The 20,917-nt window shown below is 57.4% G+C and overlaps 1 protein-coding gene across 1 annotated transcript in view; it reads right to left on the bottom strand.

Moving 5' to 3' along the window:
* Window positions 1–20,917, bottom strand: part of TNS1 (tensin 1) — a 110,435-nt gene that overhangs the window by 7,034 nt on the left and 82,484 nt on the right. Inside the window, exons 16-24 of the mRNA XM_004701785.2 lie at window positions 19,377–19,469; window positions 18,504–18,527; window positions 17,969–18,007; window positions 10,386–10,584; window positions 6,617–7,698; window positions 3,377–3,463; window positions 2,120–2,251; window positions 1,623–1,715; window positions 641–718 (exon numbers count right to left, since the gene is read on the bottom strand). Of these exons, the coding sequence (XP_004701842.2) occupies window positions 641–718; window positions 1,623–1,715; window positions 2,120–2,251; window positions 3,377–3,463; window positions 6,617–7,698; window positions 10,386–10,584; window positions 17,969–18,007; window positions 18,504–18,527; window positions 19,377–19,469 (1,827 nt within the window). The remainder of the gene's footprint in view (window positions 1–640; window positions 719–1,622; window positions 1,716–2,119; window positions 2,252–3,376; window positions 3,464–6,616; window positions 7,699–10,385; window positions 10,585–17,968; window positions 18,008–18,503; window positions 18,528–19,376; window positions 19,470–20,917) is intronic.

Consider the following 20,917-nt stretch of genomic DNA (forward strand, 5'->3'; position numbering starts at 1 on the left):
AGGCCCCTCTCCAGCCCCAGTGACTCACTCAGACGTTTGTCCTGGATGCCATGGTGGTCTTGGGTCCTGCTCAGATTCAAGAGGTCTCCTGTTCCCCTAACGCAACCTCCCCTCAGTCAACCCGCACACCGGCAACTCCAGGGACATCGTGGCCCGCCTCCACCCTTCTCTTCGCATGCCCGCCAGAGCCCCTCCGCTGACTGCTCTAAAAGAACCTTCAGCGCACTCCTCCCTCTTCCTGCAGTCCAATGCTGGGACATCCGACTGCCCTGTAATCTAAACCTCCCTTCCATCTCCCCTGCCCTCCACCCTCTCGACCCCCAGGCACAGTCCTCCCGGGACTGTCTCCTCTCTGACACCTCTCCGGCAGGAAGCTTGTTCTGCGGATTCAGCAGGAACCTCCGGAAGCCACCGCCCTAACAAGCTGGCAGGCCAATGCCGTGGGTTCCTGGGGTTCACTTTCTTCATAGCGTGTCCTTCTTCTTGATGAGGAAGGAGGAGGAAGAGCGTTTTTGCCTTTCCTCATTTTGGCAAAGGGACCCTCCCACCCAGGCCCGTGCTCCAGTGGCCGGTGGGGCTGCCACATGGAAGGAGGCTGGTTCAAGGGCCGCCCGGTGAGCAAGGAGTCTCCCGTTCCTACCTCGGTTTGGAATGACCAGCTTACACGGCAGAGCCAATGGGATGATGGAGTGCTGGTAGACCAGGGCAGAGAGCGATCCTGTGGGGTGGGAGACACAGCACAAGAGGACAGGTTACTGGTCTGGTGCCCAGGGCATCCTAGGAACCAGGACACCTGCAGCTTCTCTAGGACCTTGCCCTCGTCCGGCCCCAACCAAGCTGAACACCTACCCCCCAGGCCCAAAGGAAAAGATTCCAGCAGTCCAAAAACATGCCTAACAGCATTCCCATCCTTTCCGGTTCTCTGACCTATCACCCGCCAACTGCTGGGCCTCTCTCAGGACAGAGCAAGAAAAAGCTCAGAAGCTCTGGGGCCTGGGAATCGGAGCTCACACCTTGGCCGGTCACTTATTTTCTGCGTGTTTTGGGTCAGGCTAATGTCTGAGAGCCTTGGTGATGCCCATCCTGCAGATGCGTGTGGTGGACAGAAATGACCTAGGCTACCCCACACGGGACTTCTACGTTGCCGGTGTTGACTAGGGGCAGCTGCTGTCATAGCTGTTGTTAAAATGATCACGAGTCTGAGCTGAGCGGGGGAAAAAAAAAAAAGAAAAACAAAAAACAAGGGGTCCCAAACCGCCCAAAGCCAAAACCCCTTCAAAAAACCCCCCAAGGTGTGGTGACCCCCAACCATAAAACTATTTTTGTTGCTACTTCAGCACTGTAATCTTGCTACTGTTATGAATGGGACAACCCCTGTGAAAGGGTCGTTCAACCCCCAAAGGGGTCATGACCCACAGGTTGAGAACCGCTGCCATAGAGAAAAGAGAGCCACTTCCATAGTTTGTTCACCCTTTTTTGGAAGAGGAGGAACGTGGGGTCAGAGTCCTGGAGGAAGCCAGGAGAGCCCTCAGCCTAGGGGCCGAGACTTTGGAGACAGGGAGCGGGGAGAGGACCTGAGGCCATGGGACCAGACGTTAGGGACAGACAGGGGGATCACTCACCAAAGTTTGGCTCGTTGGGGCATCCTTTGAGCTTGACCCCTCTGGGCCCGGTCTCTATCAGGAAATGCCTCACCAGCTCATGGGTCATGTCTCCTGAGACAAACAGAGAGAAAGAGCAACCCATCCATTTTCAAGGCCTCCTCTCACCTCTTGCTAAGAATCTCCAACTGCATGCAGGGTTCGATCAGAGAGGGAGTCTTGGAGAAACTATAGTGAGAATTCTCTGGGGCAAAGAGCCCACACCTACAAGCCCACCTCCCAGGGATTCAAGGAATCATCATCACAGAGTGTCAACCATCCTGCACCTCCATGCCGTGAGCTCAGCCATCACCAAGCCCAAGGCTTGCTCCTCGGGAGCCCCTGTCAGGGCAGGGACCCGCTCTGATGGGAATCGAGACACCCGCCCCATGCCCTGGGTCCTGTCAGCATCTCACCCTGGAAGAGACTGTGCAGATGGCTCAGTCCTGAGAGAGGAGCCATTCTGGAGACGGAGTTACCTTTTTTACTCTGCTGCAGGATCGTCGGAGGGGGGGAAGACACCTTCATGGCCAGTCCATAGGCCCCTCGGAAGGAGTGGCTGTCGCGGATGATGAAGGCCCCTGGCTCCTGGTCCTTCAGGAGTGCAATGGCTGCATTGGGGAGGGAGGACAGGTGAGTGAATGCTATGGACTCTACTTGCGCCCATGGGGCCCATGGGAACCTCATCCGACGGTAGGAGAAGTGACCTTCTTAACATCCGAATCTAACAGTCCCAGGATGTCTCCTAGAGCCCCTGGGTGGTACACCCTGTTAACAGGCTTGGCTGTTAACCAAAAGGCTGGGGGTTCGAGTCTACCCTGAAAACACCCTGGAGGACAGGCCTGAAGGTTTGGTGTGTACCCCGCGACTCCCACCGGAAAATCAATCATTGAAAACCTGATGGCGCACAGTACTGATGTGACGCAGGGGGCTGCTACGAGTCAGATGGAACTTGCGGTATCTGATGGGTGAGAGTCCTCTAAAACGAGTCATTAGCAAATACTTTCTGTCAACACATTCACTCACTGACTCGCTGCCTTCAAGCCCCTCTGACTCCGGGAGACCCCACAGTCCAGAGCAGAACTGCCCTGTGCGTTTCCCAGTCTGTAAGTAACTCTTTAAGGGGAAAAACCACGTCTTTCTCCCAACGAACGGCTGGTGGGTTTGAACTCTTAACCTTGTGGTGAGTAGCCCAATGCATAACCCCTAAGCCACCAGGGCTCCTGTAAAGGGTCTGATGGTAAATATTCTTGGGCTCTGCACTCTCTGTTGAGACTACTCTATTCCGCCGCTGTGTTACAAAGGCAGACCTCAGGACATCACTGGATGCCAGTCACACCCTATGTACAAAACCAGGCAGAGTCTGCCTGCGGGCCATGGCCTTGGCTGCCCACTCCGGACCGTCACCCACACACCCTGTCCTTGGGAGCTTAATGGGGACTCCATCGGCAACCCCAACATTCCAACCTTGTTTTCTCTGTAACGTGCAGAAATCTTGTTAACAAGAACTTGTTAACAAGTGTTAACTCTGGTTAAACACTTGACTTTTTAAACAATTAAGGACCCCCGGAAGGACCCCTTGCAATCCCTGTCTCTGCTCCCCCCAGGTCTCCTGGAAGGAGGCACGAGGGTCTCTTCCAGCTTGTGCTCTTGGACCAGGGAAGACCTGGTCCTCCCAGCAGCCCGCTGCTGTGTCCCCCTGATGCCCCCTGGACCCAGCATAGGCCAGCACTCACCCTGCTCTCGAGAGATCTCAGGCTTGTACCAATACTTGGAAGTGTCCTGGACAAATTTCACTTTCGCCCTTGTTTCGGGGCTGTTGTCTGAAAGACAAAGAAAGAGAAGGGAAGTTGGCGTGCTCCCAGCACCTTCAGAGGCGAGTAAGCAGCAAGGGGCTGGGAGCGCCTTTCCATCCATTTGTGTCTCCCCCCACCACCAGCTTCCATCGCCCGGCTGTTCTCCCGTCGAAAGGCCTGGCACAGCTTTCTTGCTGAGTCTTCTGAAAATCCTTCCTCTAGAATGGAGGCCGGAAAACTTTTGAGGTGGAAGTCCTGTCCCTCTCGACAATTTCACAATGATTCAAGAGCCGTGAATTTATTTGCACAAACACATGAAATGTCCATGATTTGAATAGTAGCCTTAAACGTTTCAATTTGACCTCAGAGCCACATGTACGTGCCACAAGCGCCGCGTTGGGCTAAGACCTGAAGTCTGCCGAACCCTGCTCTGGGAGACTCTGACTCCCGCCACCTCTTCCCTCTAGGGTGACTGCCGGCTCCTGGGGGCTTTCTTCATAAGTCTCTCTCCTCACTACTCTCCGACCAGCCTTGAGGATGCAGGGAGACACGTCACTCATACTTCCAAAGACGCTCTGCTGACCCCCTCTCTCCAAATCTCCTCACCCCCACCCATCTGCGACAAAGAACTGAAAGGCCAAGCTAGAATGTAAGGGCAACCACGGTGGGCCTCGGGCCTCACTTCCCTGAGAGATTCCCTTCCCTGGACTCGATAGCTCATGGAAGGAAGCTTGGAAAGCCTCTAGTCTTCCCACCTCATTTCACACATGAGGGAAGTGAGGGTCAGAGAAGGGGATGTGACTCTCCCAAACCATGCTCGAGGAAGACCTTCCCAGGTAAGCAGGTCCCAGTAGCCAGCTCAGGACAAGCACCCCAGATCTTCCTATCCAGGTATTCAGTCGTGGCCCTGACTCTCCACCGTTTGCAAGATCTTTGAGCGTCAAGCCATTGACAAGGAGGGTGGGAGGCGGAAGAGTGCGGAAAGGAATATTCCAAGTCCACATCCCCTGTCTCCTTCCTTCAGAGAGCGATGGGAGTACCGGGAGCCAGTGGTTCAGAAGCTGGAGAGGGGTGGGAGTGGAAGGTCGTGTGTCTGGCGCTCGGTGCATTTCAACTTGGGATCTGTGTTCTGCTAGACTCTGGGGAGGGACTCTGTGGGCATAGCTCATGGAGGGTCAGCCGTTTGAACCCACAGGCCGCTCTATGGGTGAAAGATGTGGCAGTCTGCTCCTCTCAGGGATCACCACTTCGGGCACCCCGCGGGGCAGTCTACTCCATCCTGCTCCATCACAATGGACTTGTGGCAATGGGTTGGTGTCTGGGGGTTCTGGGAGCTGGGTCTTCCCGGAGGAGGTAGAGGGCAGCTCCTTTTCCTGGCAGGCCTCTGGGTTAGGCAGCTGGGCCCTGCAACTCCTGCATGCTGGTCTCCCTGGGCTCCCAAGCCTCCCAGCCCCCACTGCTCCTCTGGGCTATTTAATGAGCTGTCCGATGGGACTACAGGCCCATGTGCCTTCCTGTGTTGATTCCAGAGCTATTTTGAGCAGGGAAGATGGTGGGAAACAGGAAGTACTCCAGCGACTAGAAGTTCTATAGCCTCCAAGGAGCTGGGGACCAGATGTTCCTGGTGAGTGACAGGAAGCAGGGGTGTGTAGGGTCACCGTAGGTGTCCCAGCTTCCATGGTCTAGATCAGGACCTGGGAGTGGCACTCAGCAGCTGGGGCCCATCCCAGGCTCCCTGAAACCTTGGAAATGGCCTTGAACGCCCCAGGCCCAGAGTGGCTGTGGACTTAGGTAGGTTCCAGGCCTGGCCAAGATGCTGCGGATCTGCAGAGGCCTTGACTCTGTGTTAGGGAGGGTGGGGGAGGGACAAAGAACCACATATATGGAGGCTCAACAGGATATTGTGGCGGGTTTCCCTTCTGGAAAGGGACTGTGGAAATACACAGATAGCATGTTACTAAAAACTCCCTACGGATTCCTGATGCCTCAAACCTAAATAGCGGTTTGAGCGGCTTAGGGAAAAAGAAAAAAGGGCAAAAAAACAGGAGGAAAAGGAAAATCGAAATGGGCTTAGTCTTTCGTGACAAACCAGTTCGCCTCAGAAAGAGGAGCCCCTACCAGGAGAGGCAAGGAGGCCAGTCTGCGCGAAGGAAGTGCACACAGGCCAAGGCGGCAAAGCGGGGTGGGAGAGAACTAGATTCCAATGGAAAGGCCCCGCCCTGGCCTCGGCCCCCTTCACATCTGATTGGCACATCTTTGATGGAGGGACCGAGGGCAGGTGAGAACAGCAGGGATCAGTACTGGGGCACAGAGCACTCTGTAAGTGACCTCGTAAGGAGGACCAGGGCCTAGCACGGTGACCCTCCTGTGACACCACTCTGGCACGCTTTCAGAGCGCGAGTTACAAGTAGAAAGAAAATGTTTTTGAAAATGATGATGGCAACATAGGTACAAATGTGCTGGACACAATAGATGGATGGATGGGCTGTGATAAGAGCTGTAGGCGCTCCCCATAAAATCTTTTATTTTTTTAAAAAGTACGTGTTGGAGACGGGCCTGGACTGGCATCTTGGCCCTGCCACTTATTCGCTGTGTGGCCCTCTTCACGCCCTGCTCTGCTCAGGTGTCAAAGGGGGCAGTGAGAGCTAGATCTACTACTCTATCCGTTGGTCACGAAGCTGAGATGAGACCGTACTTCGCTAGGAACCCAGGATGTTGTCATAGATGCTCCGCAAACGGTGGTAGCTTCGACCATAGCGAGAGAGATGCGGTCACAATGACATTCATCACCCTCATCACCATCACCCTCATCTGCATCTTCACCCGCCCCACCGCCACCCCCACTCACCCCCACGGTGACCTTGAGGACACCTGGAACTCCCATTACACCAGCGGTTCTCAACCTGTGGGTCACGACCCCTTTGTCAAATGACTTTTTCACAGGGGTTGCCCAATTCACAACAGTAGCAAAATGACAAGTTATGAAGTAGCAACAAAAATAAATTTTATGGTTGGGGGGTCAGTACAACATGAGAAACTGCATTACAGGTTGAGAACCACTACATTACAGATAGGGAGACTGAGCCTCAGAGGTCCGTGATAGGCCCCAGGTGGCTGCCAAGGGGCTGCCAGGAGACCACCCAGGGCAGCAGGAGGCAGGGGTAGAGAGGAGAGGCCCACCTGGCATGGAGTACTTGGAGAAGTCCGGTAGAGTGTGGGAGAAGGAGACGGTGCTGCCCCCACTGGGACTGGACATGCCGCTGGTGCCGGGCAAGGAGGACGCCTTCCCGTTGAGGGTGGCATGGTTGGGGAGGCTGCCTGCCCGGTCTCCCATGGACATCCTCCGCTTCTCTGGCAAAGCTGGCGTGGGGCTCCCTTGCCGGAAGGCAGCTGAATCCGGCGATGGGGATGTGGCCGGGCTGCTCAGGCCAGGGTAGTAGGCAGGGGAGACCGGGAAGGAGGGAGTGGAGGGGGCCTGGTAGCCCGAGGCACTGCTCTGTCGGGACAGGGTGGGTCTCCGGTCATCAGGAGTGGAGTAGCCACCATAGGCCGCATGCCGGTCCAAGCTGGGGCTGCCAGGAACCAGAGATCCAGAGCCCCCCAAGTGACGGCCCAGGCTGGGGCTTCCAGGACTAGCTATTGTGTTGCCATGGAGACTGGAGGCCGGATTGCCTTGGTGGGTCCCAGGATGCCGGCCCAGGATGGGGCTCCCTGGAGTGGTCGCCACACTGCCATGGAAGCCTGAGGCCTTGGGGGGCCCTGCTGGGTGCCGGCCCAGGCTGGGACTCCCTGGAGTGGTTGTGGCACTGCTCTGGGGGCTAGAGACCATATTGCCATGGAAACCCGTTCCTGCATTCCCAAGAGGCCCCGCCACCTGGCGCTGGCTCAAGCTCGGGCTCCCAGGGGCAGCCATGCCAGAGTTGGCAGCCCGCCGGCCAAAGCCAGGGCTTGGCGGGGTATTGGTGCCCACTGTCCTATGGCGTGCCTGTGGGCTCCCAGGGATGGCATGGACCCCAGCCACGCTGAACTGAGGCCGGCTCTGGCTGTCTGGAGATGAGTTGAATGGCTGGAGAGAATAATCGGGGCCGCTGAAGGTGCTGCCCATGGTTGGGAGAGGCGACGAGCTCTGGTAACTTCTCTGGGCCAAAGGGCTGGGCTGGCCCAGGTTTCCCGAGCGGGAACTGGAATCCAACAGCAGCTGCGTGGGGGTCCGAGGGCCCTGGTCACTGCTCTCCCCAGATGGGAAGCTCCCCACTGAAGTGCTGGAGAGAGAGGGCAGAGAGGGGAACAGCGGGACAGGTCACCCAGGGTGGCAAGAAAGGTCGCTGTCCCAGCACACTCCACCCTCCGCCCCGCCCGCCCCCCAGCCCTGGACACCCGAGATGACCCAAGGGCGGCTCCTTGATCGATCTCATTGTCTTTAAACTCAACTTTCCAGGCGCTCTGAAGCCCCCTTGTAGCTCTACGTGCTGTGCGCAGGCATGCTGGGGTGTTACAAGTCACCTTACGGAACCACCAGGGCAGCCTCCCAGGTGGGCATACATCAGCCTCGCTGAACAGCAGAAGAAACAGAGGCTCGGAAAGCTTAAACCAGTGCCTCAGGCCCACACAGCCCAAGAAGACCCCTGAGGCTTCAGCCTCCCTTTGTCTAGTGCGGACCCCACTCACACTCCACTGCACTGTGGAGACTCCTGAGACCCAAGTCAAAGAGAAGGGGGTTCGACTGAACACCTGTTGTCCGCTCCCACGAAAAGTAGCCCTGCCTTCACTCAGCCTCCCAGCTGTCAGGTGACCAACCTTAACCTATGGAGAAGGCTGGAGCAGGGGCTCTAGGAAGCAAAATCAAGGATTTATGGTCAGAGGGGCCGGGGGTGGGAGAAGGGTGGACGGGGAGACTTCCAATATGGGTTTTCCAGCTCCTTCTACCGCCTGCTTTCTAGCCATTGCCCCTGGCCACTTAGGAAGCGAGTTTTCTGGTGTTGTCAGGAGGCTCTCAGCACTCGGAGTCTTTACACACAAGGTGGCCGGCCTCTTGACCTGGATGTGGGCAAGGAGTGAGCTCCTCGATGGAGAGGTTAAGTCAGATGAAGTGAGAAGTCTGTTCTAAGATGCTGATAAGATGCAGTTCGGAGGAGACTGTGCCTGGAGGAACAGCTACACTGAAAGACATGTTCACACGGAGCCCTGAAGCCCAATGCAAAGGCCTGGGGGTCAGGACCCGTGCATTCCGCTTGCTAACATCCTCCCATGTGGACGGCGAAGGGCTCCATCATGTGGGCCTCCCTCCTTCCAGACCCAAACCTCTGCCCATCCGTGACATGTAGGAGAGGGGACGAAGGCTGGCATGGACCCTGGGTAACAGCAGCTGTAAGGAGACAGCAGGGAGGCTGGGCAGGTTTGGGTGCCCCCTGGGGGATGAGAAGTTTGTGAAGCTGGGTGCTCTCAGGTCAAGGGCAGGGTAAAGGGCCAGGCCAGAAGAAAGCCTGCCTGGACCCTCCTCCCACTGCCTGGAGTGCATCCACTGCGGTCTGAGACATGGGAGGTAGAGAAGCTGAGCCAGCAGTGAGGATGGGGGGTGGGCGCAGCAAAATGGGAGTTCCGAAAAATTAAGGCCCAAGAAAAAAACACACTCCCTTCCTGAGTCCTAAGAGGGGCCAATGGCACAGCAGGAGAAACGTGGATGAGAACAAAGAAGGACTTCCACACACCAAGCCCACAGAACATCAGCAACGGGCAGGGGTGGGGTGGGGGTGCTGGGGCAGGTCAGAGAAATGGCCTTCCTGCAGCCCAGAGCTGACCTCCTGAGAAACGGAGCTGTGGGCAAGGTGGGCTTGGGGAAACATCCTGGCAGAGGTTTCGGAATTCTTAGAAGCCCAGAGGAAACCTCCTGTCACCCAGGCCCCTCCCACCCTGGAGAGGAATCAATACACTGGACCAATGTAGGGTCTGCAGCCGACTAAGGCCTAGGCTTGGCCTGTGGAGTATGAAGGAGGAATTGGCAGGACCCTACACTAGGGGGAAGGAGTAGGGGCCGGAGGACAGGGGAGAGGCTCCTTTCTGGGGGTGAGTTCCAGTTAGGGCAGACTAATGTGGTCCTCTGATCACACGGGTACCCTACGGCATCCTGCCTGAACTGACCCCCTCTGCATGCCCCCCTCTACTCCAGCCATGCAGCTTCTCACGACACCCCCAATATGGGGGGCCCTCCATCTTCAAAGTCTGCGAGCAGGAATGTCCACCCTCCCCTGCCCAACTGGAGGCTGCCCCTCCACCAAAGTCCCCCTCCACTCGCCCTGCTGCTGCCCCTCCCCTTCAGGCGACAGCTCTTGGCGTGTCCACACTTCCGGGCCTGTGTCGCCATCCTGCCAGACTCACCACCAACACCTCCAGCCTCAGCGATGCCCTCTGCATCCCTGGCCAGAACTAGGGACGCCTGCCCGGGGCCCTAAGCACTTTCCTGCCCCGAGGTAGATGAGACCACTGGGGCAGGGAGGCGGGTGGGGGCTGCTTGAGAGATGGGCTCTAGACTGGCCCACAAGCTATTTCACCTCTCTGTGCCTCAGTTTCCCCTTCTGAAGATAATGCCAGGGCATACCTCCTAAGGCTGTTGTGTGGATTAAACCCTTGAACTTAGAAAGTGCAATGCCTGCCCTGAGGGAGGCACAGCTGCACACCAGTGAAGGCTGGTATTCAGAGTTTAAACCTAGGGGGTGTGGTCACATCTCATCCACTCTGAAGCCCTGGTTCCCCCCTTCAAGCCCCGTTCTGGATGAATGGTGTTAGACCAAGCCTTAGAACTGTGCCTCATCCACTCCCACTGATGAGCTGCATGACAGGATAGCATGTGGGTCTGATCCCTGCTGTCCACACTTGAGGCAGACTCGAGAAGCCTCACCCAGCCTGCCCAGAGCCTGGCCCCCATCTCCCACCCACCAGGCCCCCTTCTTACCTGTCCGCACTGAGGATGGGGCTGCTGGTGGAGAGGGGGTTGGCAGAGACAAAGGAGCCCCCCAGCGTGCCGTTCCTCAGCGGCATCTCGTGGCTATAGGCCTGGGCAGCTGGGGTGCTAAAGCTCTTGGGCTCGGGCTCCTGGGCTCGGGGCCCAGCCACAGCTGTCCGTGCCACAGACTCGACATAGCTCCGCGGTTCTGGAAGGGGCAAGGAGACAGCGGTGCTGAGCACAGACCCACAGGGACACGGGCTACCCAGGGCCCAGCTGACGGCTGAAGGCAGCACAGGAATGACCAGGCATGCAGACAGAGAACATTCTTCCGGAGTGCCTGCCACCCATGCCCACCCCAGGCCAGGGTCTCGGAGAAGCTAGGATAGGTCCAGCAGCCACCTTTCACTAGCGCCGGACTCCAGGAAAGCTCCCAGCAATGGACTCTGGGCTCTGCCTCTGCACACGGCCATCAGGGAGCCTCCCCCTGCTCCAAGAACTAGGACATTGGTGGGCCCGTTAACTGCTTCGTTTCTACAATGACCCTGTCTTCCAGGGCCCCCTGAAGCTCCCCAGCCCCGACTTCAGAAGCTGGATTCTAAATGGACACCGACGTCCAGCCTGGCCTTGCGTGTTTCCCAGGCCAGGGCTAGTATTCACGCAGGCTCCTCCCCATGCCCCAAACCCTCAGGCCTGCCTGCCTAGCAACAGACGGGCAACAGCCAGCTCCAGGGCAAAGGCACGCCCCTCCAGCACAGCCTGACACACACAGCATTCCTCCCGAGACTGACCCCAGGGCCAAGGGGACGGCTCCTGGCAGGCCTGGACATTCTATGCCCGGCCACTTAACCAAGCAGACCAACAAACACCCAAACCCACTGCCATCGGCTGGATGCCAACCCGTGGAGACCCTCTCTGTAGGGTTTGCAAGCCTGCAAATCTTTACGGGAGCAGACCGCCTCATCCTTCTCCCTAGGAGGTGACAGGTGGGTTTGAACCTCTGACCTTGCCTTGCAGTTAGCAGTTTACAAAGGACATGTAATAGTGAGGGGGCTTCAAAACGTTTGTGGGGTGAAAAATGGAATTAAAGATGCTGGGACGTTTCACCATCACTATGAAGCCACCTCGTACAGCCCTCCCCCCAACCCCCCACGGCTCACAGAACCTCTAGGGAAGAAGGTTCTACATAGGGGGTGCAACCTCACCAAAGTCACAATCACTGCCATCAAATCAATTCGGACCCACAGCGACCCTTCAGGACAGGCTAGAACGGCCTGCAGGGTGCCGAGTCTGTAAGTCTTCACAGGAGTAGAAAGTTTCCTCTTTCTCCCTAGAAGCAGCTGGTGGCTTCTGTCTGGTGACCTTGCGGGCAGCTGCCCAGTGCATAGGGATTCCCAAAGGTGACTGCAACCTTGACCCCTGTTCTGCCCACAGCATCCCCCAAGCCTCTGCCTAGACAAGAGTCAACACCCCGGGGTTCATCAAAACGATAAAAATAGGACAGGAGGATTTGGAGAAGGCACATGGCATGCCCGAGCTGCACAGCTAGCAGATGGCAGGCTGGGTGGGGAACCCTGGCAGCCTGGCCACAGACCACACTCTTGGCACTGCACGCTAGGCCAGCCAGAAGTCAGGCACTGAGAGCCTCGATGGGTCTGGGGGGAGGTGGGGGGCTGGATCCTTGCCCTGAGGTCACCCCACATGACAGAAGAAACCATCAGGGCTTTGCACCCACAGAAATGGCCATCAAGAGCCAGGACCACCTGGCCTGGGCACCCTGAGCCCCTTTCTCTGAAAACCCCTCTGGACGCTCCCAGGCACTCCAGGCCACCTCCGCTGGGTTCCAGAAGTGCTCAGCACCCTTCCGTTTCCCACAAGGACTGCTAGGGGTCCATCTGCTCCATGGCCAACCAACCACCCCCCAACCCCACCCCTTGAGTGCCCAGAGCCTACCTTGCTGATTTCTATTCCCAGACCCCCACACAGCACCAGGCCCATAGCGAGACCTCGCATGTGGCTGTTGTGCAAGTGAATGAAGACAAGACCTGCAGCCCTATCCAGACACAGGGATACCAGCACATTCATTCAGTCGTCTCTCTCCTTGTCTGCCGGTCCTGCTGACAGTTCAGTATGAAGCGTCCACAAGGTCTGTGCTAGCTCCAGCCCACTGACAGCCTCCTGATTGCTACTCTTTGTCCCTGGAGGCCGACTTGGCCCAACTGCTACCCACCCGCAGACCCACTTGTCCCTCTGCAGAGGCCCTGGCCTTTGGCCAATGGGTTGGACTGGTGGGAAGGGAGGGAGGAGAGAAAAATCAGGACCTCAGTGTCCACATTCCTCTCTCCAGGACCAGAGCCCTGTTCTCTCCTGGTTCCTGCAGGCCTGGGGTGGGACTGGCACCCTGCTTCCCTTAGGAAGCAGCTGGGAGAGGGGAGAGTCACCATCCCTCTCTGGTTTGCCCAGACCGCCCTCAAAGAGACCGCCCTCCTTGAGCTCCCCACCTGTGTGAGCCGAGCCATCCCCTGCTGGATGAGCCCAACACAACACTGAAGCCAAGCCAAGGACTCATGTTCTGCTCGTCCGTCAGTCCTGGGTGTGAGGTTGGCTGGTCAGGTCAGAGCCGGGGACTCCATGTGCGATTCCTGGTTGGCCTGCTGACCATTAGACCAAGCTGACCGGTGGTTTCTGATGACCCCAGCCTGGTGTCAGCGTGTACAGAGGCTGCGTGGAACCCTAAATAGACTGGGAATGCTTACTGTTCCAGAAACTCTGAGAGGTGAGGCTCGGTCCATCAGCCCACCCCTCAACCTCCTCAGCCAAGGGAGCTCCCAACAGTCTCTGGGGTCTGCAGCTGGTGGTGGAGGGTGGGGGGCAGGACGGCTTACCCAGGCAGGAGCAGCTGCATATCAGGAGACAGCCCTGGGGAGTGGAGGTGACCAAGCTCCACAGCTGGGCTGCTGGCTGGTAGATTGCAGAGCCTGGCCCCACCCTGGCTCTGTCCACACCCTCTCCTGCCCAGCTCCTCCCTGAGGACTTCCCTCACCTTACTCTACACACACACACACACACACACACACACACACACACACACACACACAGAGTTCCTCCTTCTCCTCCCACCCCATCCTTTTTTTCCCCCACCTGCTCCTTGTCTGCAGACAGGGAGCCACACAAATCAAGACAGAAAGCTTCCTTTGCAGAGAGGGACAGTCAGGGGGAGTTATTTGACTTTGTATTGGGGTGAACCTCCAGAGTTACTTGGTTTTCCAAGCTCCTGGGCCAAATCATCCGTTCCCTCAAGTGCCCGGGCTCCAACGCACCCCAGTGACAACGCACCCTCTCCTTGACTGCTCCTCGGCTTTCTTTTCTCCTCCCCACTGCAGGACCACAGTCCCAGTGCGGAAGCTGCTGCCCCCACACTGTAGACCGCAGCCCCTGGCTTCTCCCCTGCCCGCCCACCCCCACCCCAGGCACCCTGGGCCAGCTGCTGGGCCTCAGCTTCCTCATGGGTGATGTATCCAGCCAGCGCCAAGGGCCGAGAGATAAGAAAACCTGTTCAGATCCTTTCCTGTTAGTGCTGAGGCTGGAGCCCACAGGGGGTGGCGCAAAAACACCTGGCTGCTGATGAAAAGGCTGGGGGGTTGGGGGCCATGTGTCTACCCTCGGGAGCCCAGGAAGAAAGATCTGGCCATCGAAGCCACCAAAAAGCCAATGGAGCTGCTTATCAGTACTCTGATGCTCATGGGGTGTCACCGTGCTTCAGGGTCAATTGGAAGGCAACCGGTGAAGGTCAGTACTAAGGCGCTACAGATTTAGAACTAGCCCTGCAGGGGCCTGCCCAACCCCCTAGGTGTGTCTTTGGAATGCCCTCTCCCATCGCCACTCCAATCCTCTCCTCCGGTCCTGGAGCAGACGCATCCAGAGAGGTAAAGGGAAGAACAGACTGAGAGAGGGCGGAGAGGCAGGGCCAGGGACAGTACTTCCTTCTTGAGGAACATTCCAGGAGCTCAAACCCAGCCCAAGTGGCCACTGGCGCCTGAGAGCAGCTGGAAGCACCAGAGGGAATTGGTTCCAGCAGGCAACACGCCTCCTTCAACCCAGCTTGCCACTCGCTCTCTGAGGTGCATGCTCTGCCTCTTGGAATGGCCCTGGGTCTGGAGACAAGGAAACAGATAGGTGGGTGGGAGCAGGAGAGGAAGAAACCCCAGAACCCCAGATCCAGGGGCTCATGTTCCAATTCCAGACCTTCCAGCTTGAGCCCCATGCCCCACCCTCTACACTCCTGTAACACTTCCCCTCCCTCTGCACTCCTGTAACACTTCGTTCCTACCCTGACTGGCCCCGCGCCCACCTACATGGAAATACACACGCTCAGAGCCCAGCACAAGGCCGGCACATAGGTGCTTAATATATCTGCCCTGGACAGCATCTCCAAAAATACCACATGCCCATAGGACATTTCTCACCATAGACGGCAGAGGAGGGAGAATCCCAAGAGAGGCTCTATGTAACACCCCTGTCTTCCTTTGTGCCCATTGGCCCCACCTGGTCACACAGCCAGCAGCACCTGCCTTGAAAGCTCCCTGTGTCCGTTTCTTTGGGAAAGAAGTTGCAGTCACTACTCCCGCTCTGTCTCCTCGATAATGACTTCCGTCTGTCCGTCCACACAACTGCAGGCTTTCTCCTTGCCCTCCTTCTTGGAAGGGAGCTCTTGATGCTAGGGACGTACCTGTTTAGAGGTCTACCATGTCCTCTGTCCCCGGCAGGGCCGAATGAAAGGAGGCTGCTTTGGGTCTGGCATAGGCAGACATCGGACTCCTTCCTCTTCATCTCTGCATCGGCCAAAGGGGGTTCCTACCACACTCCTCTGGTTGACCTCACTCCCTACACCACATCAGCCTGCTTGTTCAGCCTCTAGTCCCCCCTTGCTTTGCACTCCTGCGCTACTGGCTTTGCCGTTTCTACACTGCATGCTGTCCCCCTCCCACCCCAGGGCCTTGGCACGTGCCCTTTTCCTGTCTCCTTTTCCTGTGCACCAGGCCAGTCAGCATCCACTCACCCTCACACCTATTCTTCAAGCTCAGTTAGGGTTTTTTGTTTTGTTTCTGTTTTATTGCTGTACGGTATCCATGAGAGCCAGGGTCATATTTCGTGTCACTTTTCACTGCGCCCTCTGGGGCTGGTACAGTGCCTGGCACAGAGTGGGCACACCAAATATCTACTGACTTGATGCACCCAGGGAATGCATGAATGGCAGTCTTGAACAGCGCCTTCTTTCCCCTCTCTGAATGACGGTGCCTCTGAGCATCCCCCTCACATTTCTTCTGAATTTCCCATCAGACCAGGGCAATCAGGCCAAGCAGTGGAGGGTCAGGAAAGAATGTGCCTTTGGCCTGACCCAGGAGGCAGAGCCTGAGTCAGGAAATAGCAAGCTGGCTGGCTGCCTGCAACTGCCTGCAACTTGCTCCCTGAGCCATGCCCACTCCCTGGCCACTGACAGCAATTCTGCTTCCCACACTGGAATCCCAGGGCATGGTGCCTGGAGGCTGGAGTTAGGCTTTCAAATGGCCACTTGACCAGGAGACCACTAATTCCAGCCTCAGCTCTGTGGCCTTCTGACATGACCAGGAGCAGATGCCCTCTTAGTGTGGACCATGGCACCCAGTGCTCTCCCTCCCTTCCTGTGATGATGCTGTGTGGGACAGAGGTGGTTCCTAAGGACCCTTCAAACTCTGACTCGGTGACCGATGGAGGGGCCAGCTCAGGACCTCGAAGGCTAGGGCTCCTTTACGGGGTGCACTGGGCATGTCTCGGTTCTTTCTCCCCAAGAGAAGTACAGCCACCAGGCCCTCTTAGCCCGTGGGTTCGCCCATCCCTCAGACTTTCCCGATAGAGGGCTTGAGGCCCGTGTATGTTACCTAGCCCTGGGAAGGGATGGGACCTGGATGCCAAACCTAGTATCTGAAAGCCTAACACTGTTCGGGGTCCAGCTTGTCCCAGGCCCCCGTCCCAGCTGTAGCCCTGTTGGGGATCTGCAGTGTCTAGTTTGAGGGCAAGTCCTCTCTCGGGGTCTGAGGGTCGGGGAGCCAGAAGCCACACCCAGCCGCCCAGCATGTACAGTGCTCACCCCATGCAGAGGTCCGGTGCCAGTGCGGCCTTGTTCTCCAGCCCTGGCTGGCTGGAATGGGCAAAGCCTTCTGGGATGCCCCAGCCGTCAAATCTGGCGGCAGCTGACTCACAGGGGCACACACCAGGCCCACTTTGGGGTTGACAATCAAGGTCACAGAAGCAAAGGCAAGTGAGAGCTGGGCCCCAGAGAGCCACCTGATAGGGAGGGTTTAAGGAAACCAGGGCAAACGGAACCACAGTTGGGACATCAGAAAATCAATCCCGTCCAGCTCCTGGTCCAAATCCATCCAATGGAACCCGACCTGGGGCCCAGGGCTCCTGGGGGAGATGGCGACACCCATGCCCAGAACCACCACAGGTGGCCCAGACGGCTGCCCTTACAGCAGCCGCTGTCTGAATCCTTGCTTGAATTCCAAGTCAGCCGCCTAGCCCGATGATGCCCCTGCTCTGTTTGCCCAATGGACGAGACAGGGACTCATGGGAAACCAGAGCTAAGCTGAGGCGCACTGACATGTGAACCCTCTGAAGCTCCAGGCCAGATGATGCACCTGTTGTTGACAATAATCCACAAAGACCGCTCCCTGTCCCGACTTGGAGCGCCCTGATGGAGAACCTCTGAGGCTATAAAGCTTTACTGGGGCTGAAGCCCAACCTGCAATCCGCAGCCCAGTGCTGACCCACCGCACCAACAGGGTTCCTGAGGTGGAGAAGCCCAGAGCCCACTGCCAGCTAGCCCCCTCTGATTCACAGCCCCTGGGTGCAGGGTTTCTTTAATGGGAGCAGACAGCCTCCTCTTCCTCCCTAGGAGCAGCTGGTGGGTTTGAAGCACGGACCTCGCAGTTGGCAGCCCAACACGTATCCCAGAGAGCCACCAAGGGATTTTCCAGAAATTCCCAAAGGTGCCTAAGATTCTGGCAAGGCAAACTCCGTGCCTTCTGGGGTGACAGGAGACCAGATATGGGCTTTAAGAGACCCAATTGTAGCTCTGAGGCAGGGGCCTCTCAAATGGGCGCAATTCTCCTCCGGATACATGGCCGGGCCTAGAAATATTTCTGACCGTCGTGACTTGGGGGACGACCAGCCCCACGTGGGCAGAGGCCAGGGGGGCTGTGCAATCCTGCTGTGGAATGAGCACATGGCCTCTGCCTCTGTGTGTTTGTCCTGGGCCCCTCCCTGCAGGAATCTGCCGCATGCTGTCAGAACAGCCACTAGGGGAGGGGCTTTTCACCCAACAGGTGACATTGCCCTAGTGCCCAGGCACTCATTGTGCCTGCTGACTACATGTCCCCACCCAGGACTCATGTGGAGTCCAAGATCTTGATCTTGGGGTGGGAATAAGGAAACAATGTGCCTAATCACTTGACTGCCGGTCAGAAGAGAGCTGCCTCGCTGGCCGGCCAGAACAAGCACCACAGGAAAAGCCGCCCCCAGGCCCAGAGGACAGGAAGCTGCCACACACTTACCTTCACACAGCGCAGGCACCCCCTGCCCCTCATCCTCCTCTGGGGAAGATGGGAAGGGGGTGAGAGGGAGGAGAGGCAGGCCAGAGAGGCAGGTGATAGAGGTGGAGGAGGAGCACAAGGGAGAGAGAGAGAGGTTAGCAGGGATGGTGTCTGGAGAGAGACTTTGCTGAGAAAAGGGGGTGGGCTAGCTGGGGGAGGTGAGGGCAGAGCTGGCTGGCCCTGGAGGAGCCCCAGGTGGGGGAGGGAGTGTCGCCCACACAGGGCTCCCCAGGTCCAGGGCCCCGGAGGGACCAGGTGGCACAATGAAAGGAGACCTGCTCACACTTGAGTGAGGTGAGTCCCACCCTTGGGCCACCCAAGGCTTGCATGGACCGTGTCTCTGGCAGGCGTGTGCCAGCCTAGTGAGAGGCAGGCTCCCAACCCCCTCCATAGCCCGTGACTCAGTTTTTCCTCGGCCATGCAGACACCTCCTGCGTGGGAGGATGTGCCCAGGTCATGTCTGGTGGGTCCCAAAGGCATGCCATTCCCCTCCTACCTGGCTGGATCACTCTCCTGGGGACTAAGAGAAAGAGGTAGGATTGGCTCCCACGGCCCCGGCCCAGCTTGGAAACCAATCTAGGGAAATCTCTGGGCTTGGCCTACTCCAGTGGTCACTAATGACCATGGCCACCACTCTCTCCATCCCCATGGGAACAGGGCAACTGGGGAAGTTGGGGGTATGAGCTCGGGCCCAGGGAGACCCTTCTCCACAGCAGGGTCCCCCACCCCTCCCTTCTTCCACAGTAACCAAGACAGGGTGTCAGGACAGAGCTGGGCAGTGGCTCAGCCAGGTGGTCTCTTTCTTTCCTGCCTCAGGCCCCAAGCTCCTGGGCGCCCTCCTCAGGTGCAGGGCAAGCACTGTCCAGTGTTGGGGGTGTGGCAAAAGGGACCACTGATCCAGGTCAGGGAAGGGGGAGGAGTCCAAAGTGATGCAGACCCAGGGATGAGGGGCCCGCTTGCCCGGGAGTCACAGGTTTCTCTGGCAGCAGCATTTTGTGCGCCACTGAAGGCAGGACAGATGAGCTTGAGGACAAATGGCTGCCAGGCCGCTGGCATCTTAAGGATCCTCAGAGCAGAGCCATCTGGGCTGGAAGTGGGCCCCCTGGCTCAGAGTAACCGGGCTGAATTTCTCCAGCAGGGTACATGTACAGAGAGGCATCCATGTATGCCTGCACGCTGGGGATGGGAAGCCAGGCTTCTGGCAGAGAGCTGACGATGCCAAGGAAAGAGACTAAGGTCTTCAAGTCCCCAAATCAGAGGAAGCTGAAAGTTGAATGAACCCCACCCCCCAGGTCTGTGGGATCTGTGGTCCCAGGCCCCTAGGCAGAGACACGCCCCCCCTTCCCACCAGCGTCTCCAGATCACTCACCGCCTGTGGGGTGCAGCAGGATGTCCGCAGGGTTGTGGGGTTTCAGGCCCAGAGCAGACAGAGGCGTCTTGGCCAGCCCCGGAGGGGAGCGCACTGAAGCAGAAAGAAGAGGGAGACAAGGCACAGGGAATGAGTGAGAATGAGTGAGTCAGGGGTGGGGGTGGGGGTGGTATGTGAGGGGAGGCGTGGGTAGGAGGGCAGGGACCTCCCTAACTGTACGTAGGTGTGGCGGTTACATAATCTCCCATCAACTTGCGAAGGGGTGGATTCTAGCCCGTCATTCAGGTCACAGCCAATGAGGCCGATGTGTGGGCATGGCCTTCTCCTGAGGATTCTGAGAACGCCTGTCTTCCTCCCAGGAAGCGGGACACACACTCTTTCTGGTTCGTCTTCCTGTTGACAAGCTGCATGGAGCTACACTGATGGAGCCAGAGCCCTGGAGCTAGAGAAGCCATGTGGAGACCCACGCCAGCACTGAGATGCTTCCACTGCCACTGGATCCACAAGACTTTCCACCCACTGGCCTGTGATCTTCCTGCACTCATTTGGTGTCATTGCATGTATTGTGTGAATTGGAAGAGGAATTTATAGACTGTTATCGGACATATGGGCTAATAACAGACTTATGGACTTGATCTGGACAGGGCTGGGGTATTTTCTTAACAGACAATCACTCTTTTACATAAAGCTCTTTCTTTTGCACATTGGAGTATCTATGAATTTGTTTTACTAGTCAATCCGGACTAATACAGTAGACAAGGGGTCAAAGGAGCCAGCTCCCAGCCCCTACACCCTACCTCCCAGGAACTTCCAACTTTTGCTCAGGGGACCCTTGCCCCTCTCCATGTCTGTCTCCCTTCCTAGGGCTTAAATGACAAAGGCCAGGAACCTGGGCCTGGGTATCAAACAGGGGTCTCGCCCTTCATGGGCCATCTCTGACTTTCCCTTTAATATCATCTTTTTCTTCTCTCCCCCCCACCCACCCGGCCTCCAACCCCAGAGTATTTATAATAGTGGGCTTGGATGGGCTTAGAGGGGAACCAAAGACAATGGAGTGTCAAGATGATACTTGCTGATGTCAAAGTCAGGAGGGGCGGTCACAGACTGAAACGAGGCCTACCCTAAGACCCCAGGTCAGCCCTCAGCCTGGGGTCTGTGGCTCCCAGCCGAGGGTGTCCCTTGCACACCCCAGAAAGAGAGAACTGCTCGAGTGTGGAGTTCCAACCCTCGGTGTTGTCGGAGAAGAAGCCTGCTCCTTTGTCTGGATGGGAGCACCAACTTCTTCCCAAGCCCTCCTCTGCGTGAGGAGAGTCACATAACACACAAGGTCAAAGAAGGGCTCTGGGGCTTCTTCCCGCGGGCCTGGTATGCAGCCAGACCCGGAAAGATCTGCTGGTGGCTGCTCTACCCAGTCACGAGCTTCCTCTGTGGTGGTTGCCACAGCTCTCGGCACACCTCTGAGGAGTGGTAAAAAGCAAGCTCTGTGTCCTCTATCAGGAACATCAGGAGCAGACAAAGGCTGCGGGCCCTGAGGGCATCAG

Source organism: Echinops telfairi, unplaced genomic scaffold (genome assembly GCF_000313985.2).
Source record: "Echinops telfairi isolate 266 unplaced genomic scaffold, ASM31398v2 ScPeMD7_3;HRSCAF=10, whole genome shotgun sequence".
NCBI classification, from domain to species: Eukaryota; Metazoa; Chordata; class Mammalia; order Afrosoricida; family Tenrecidae; genus Echinops; species Echinops telfairi.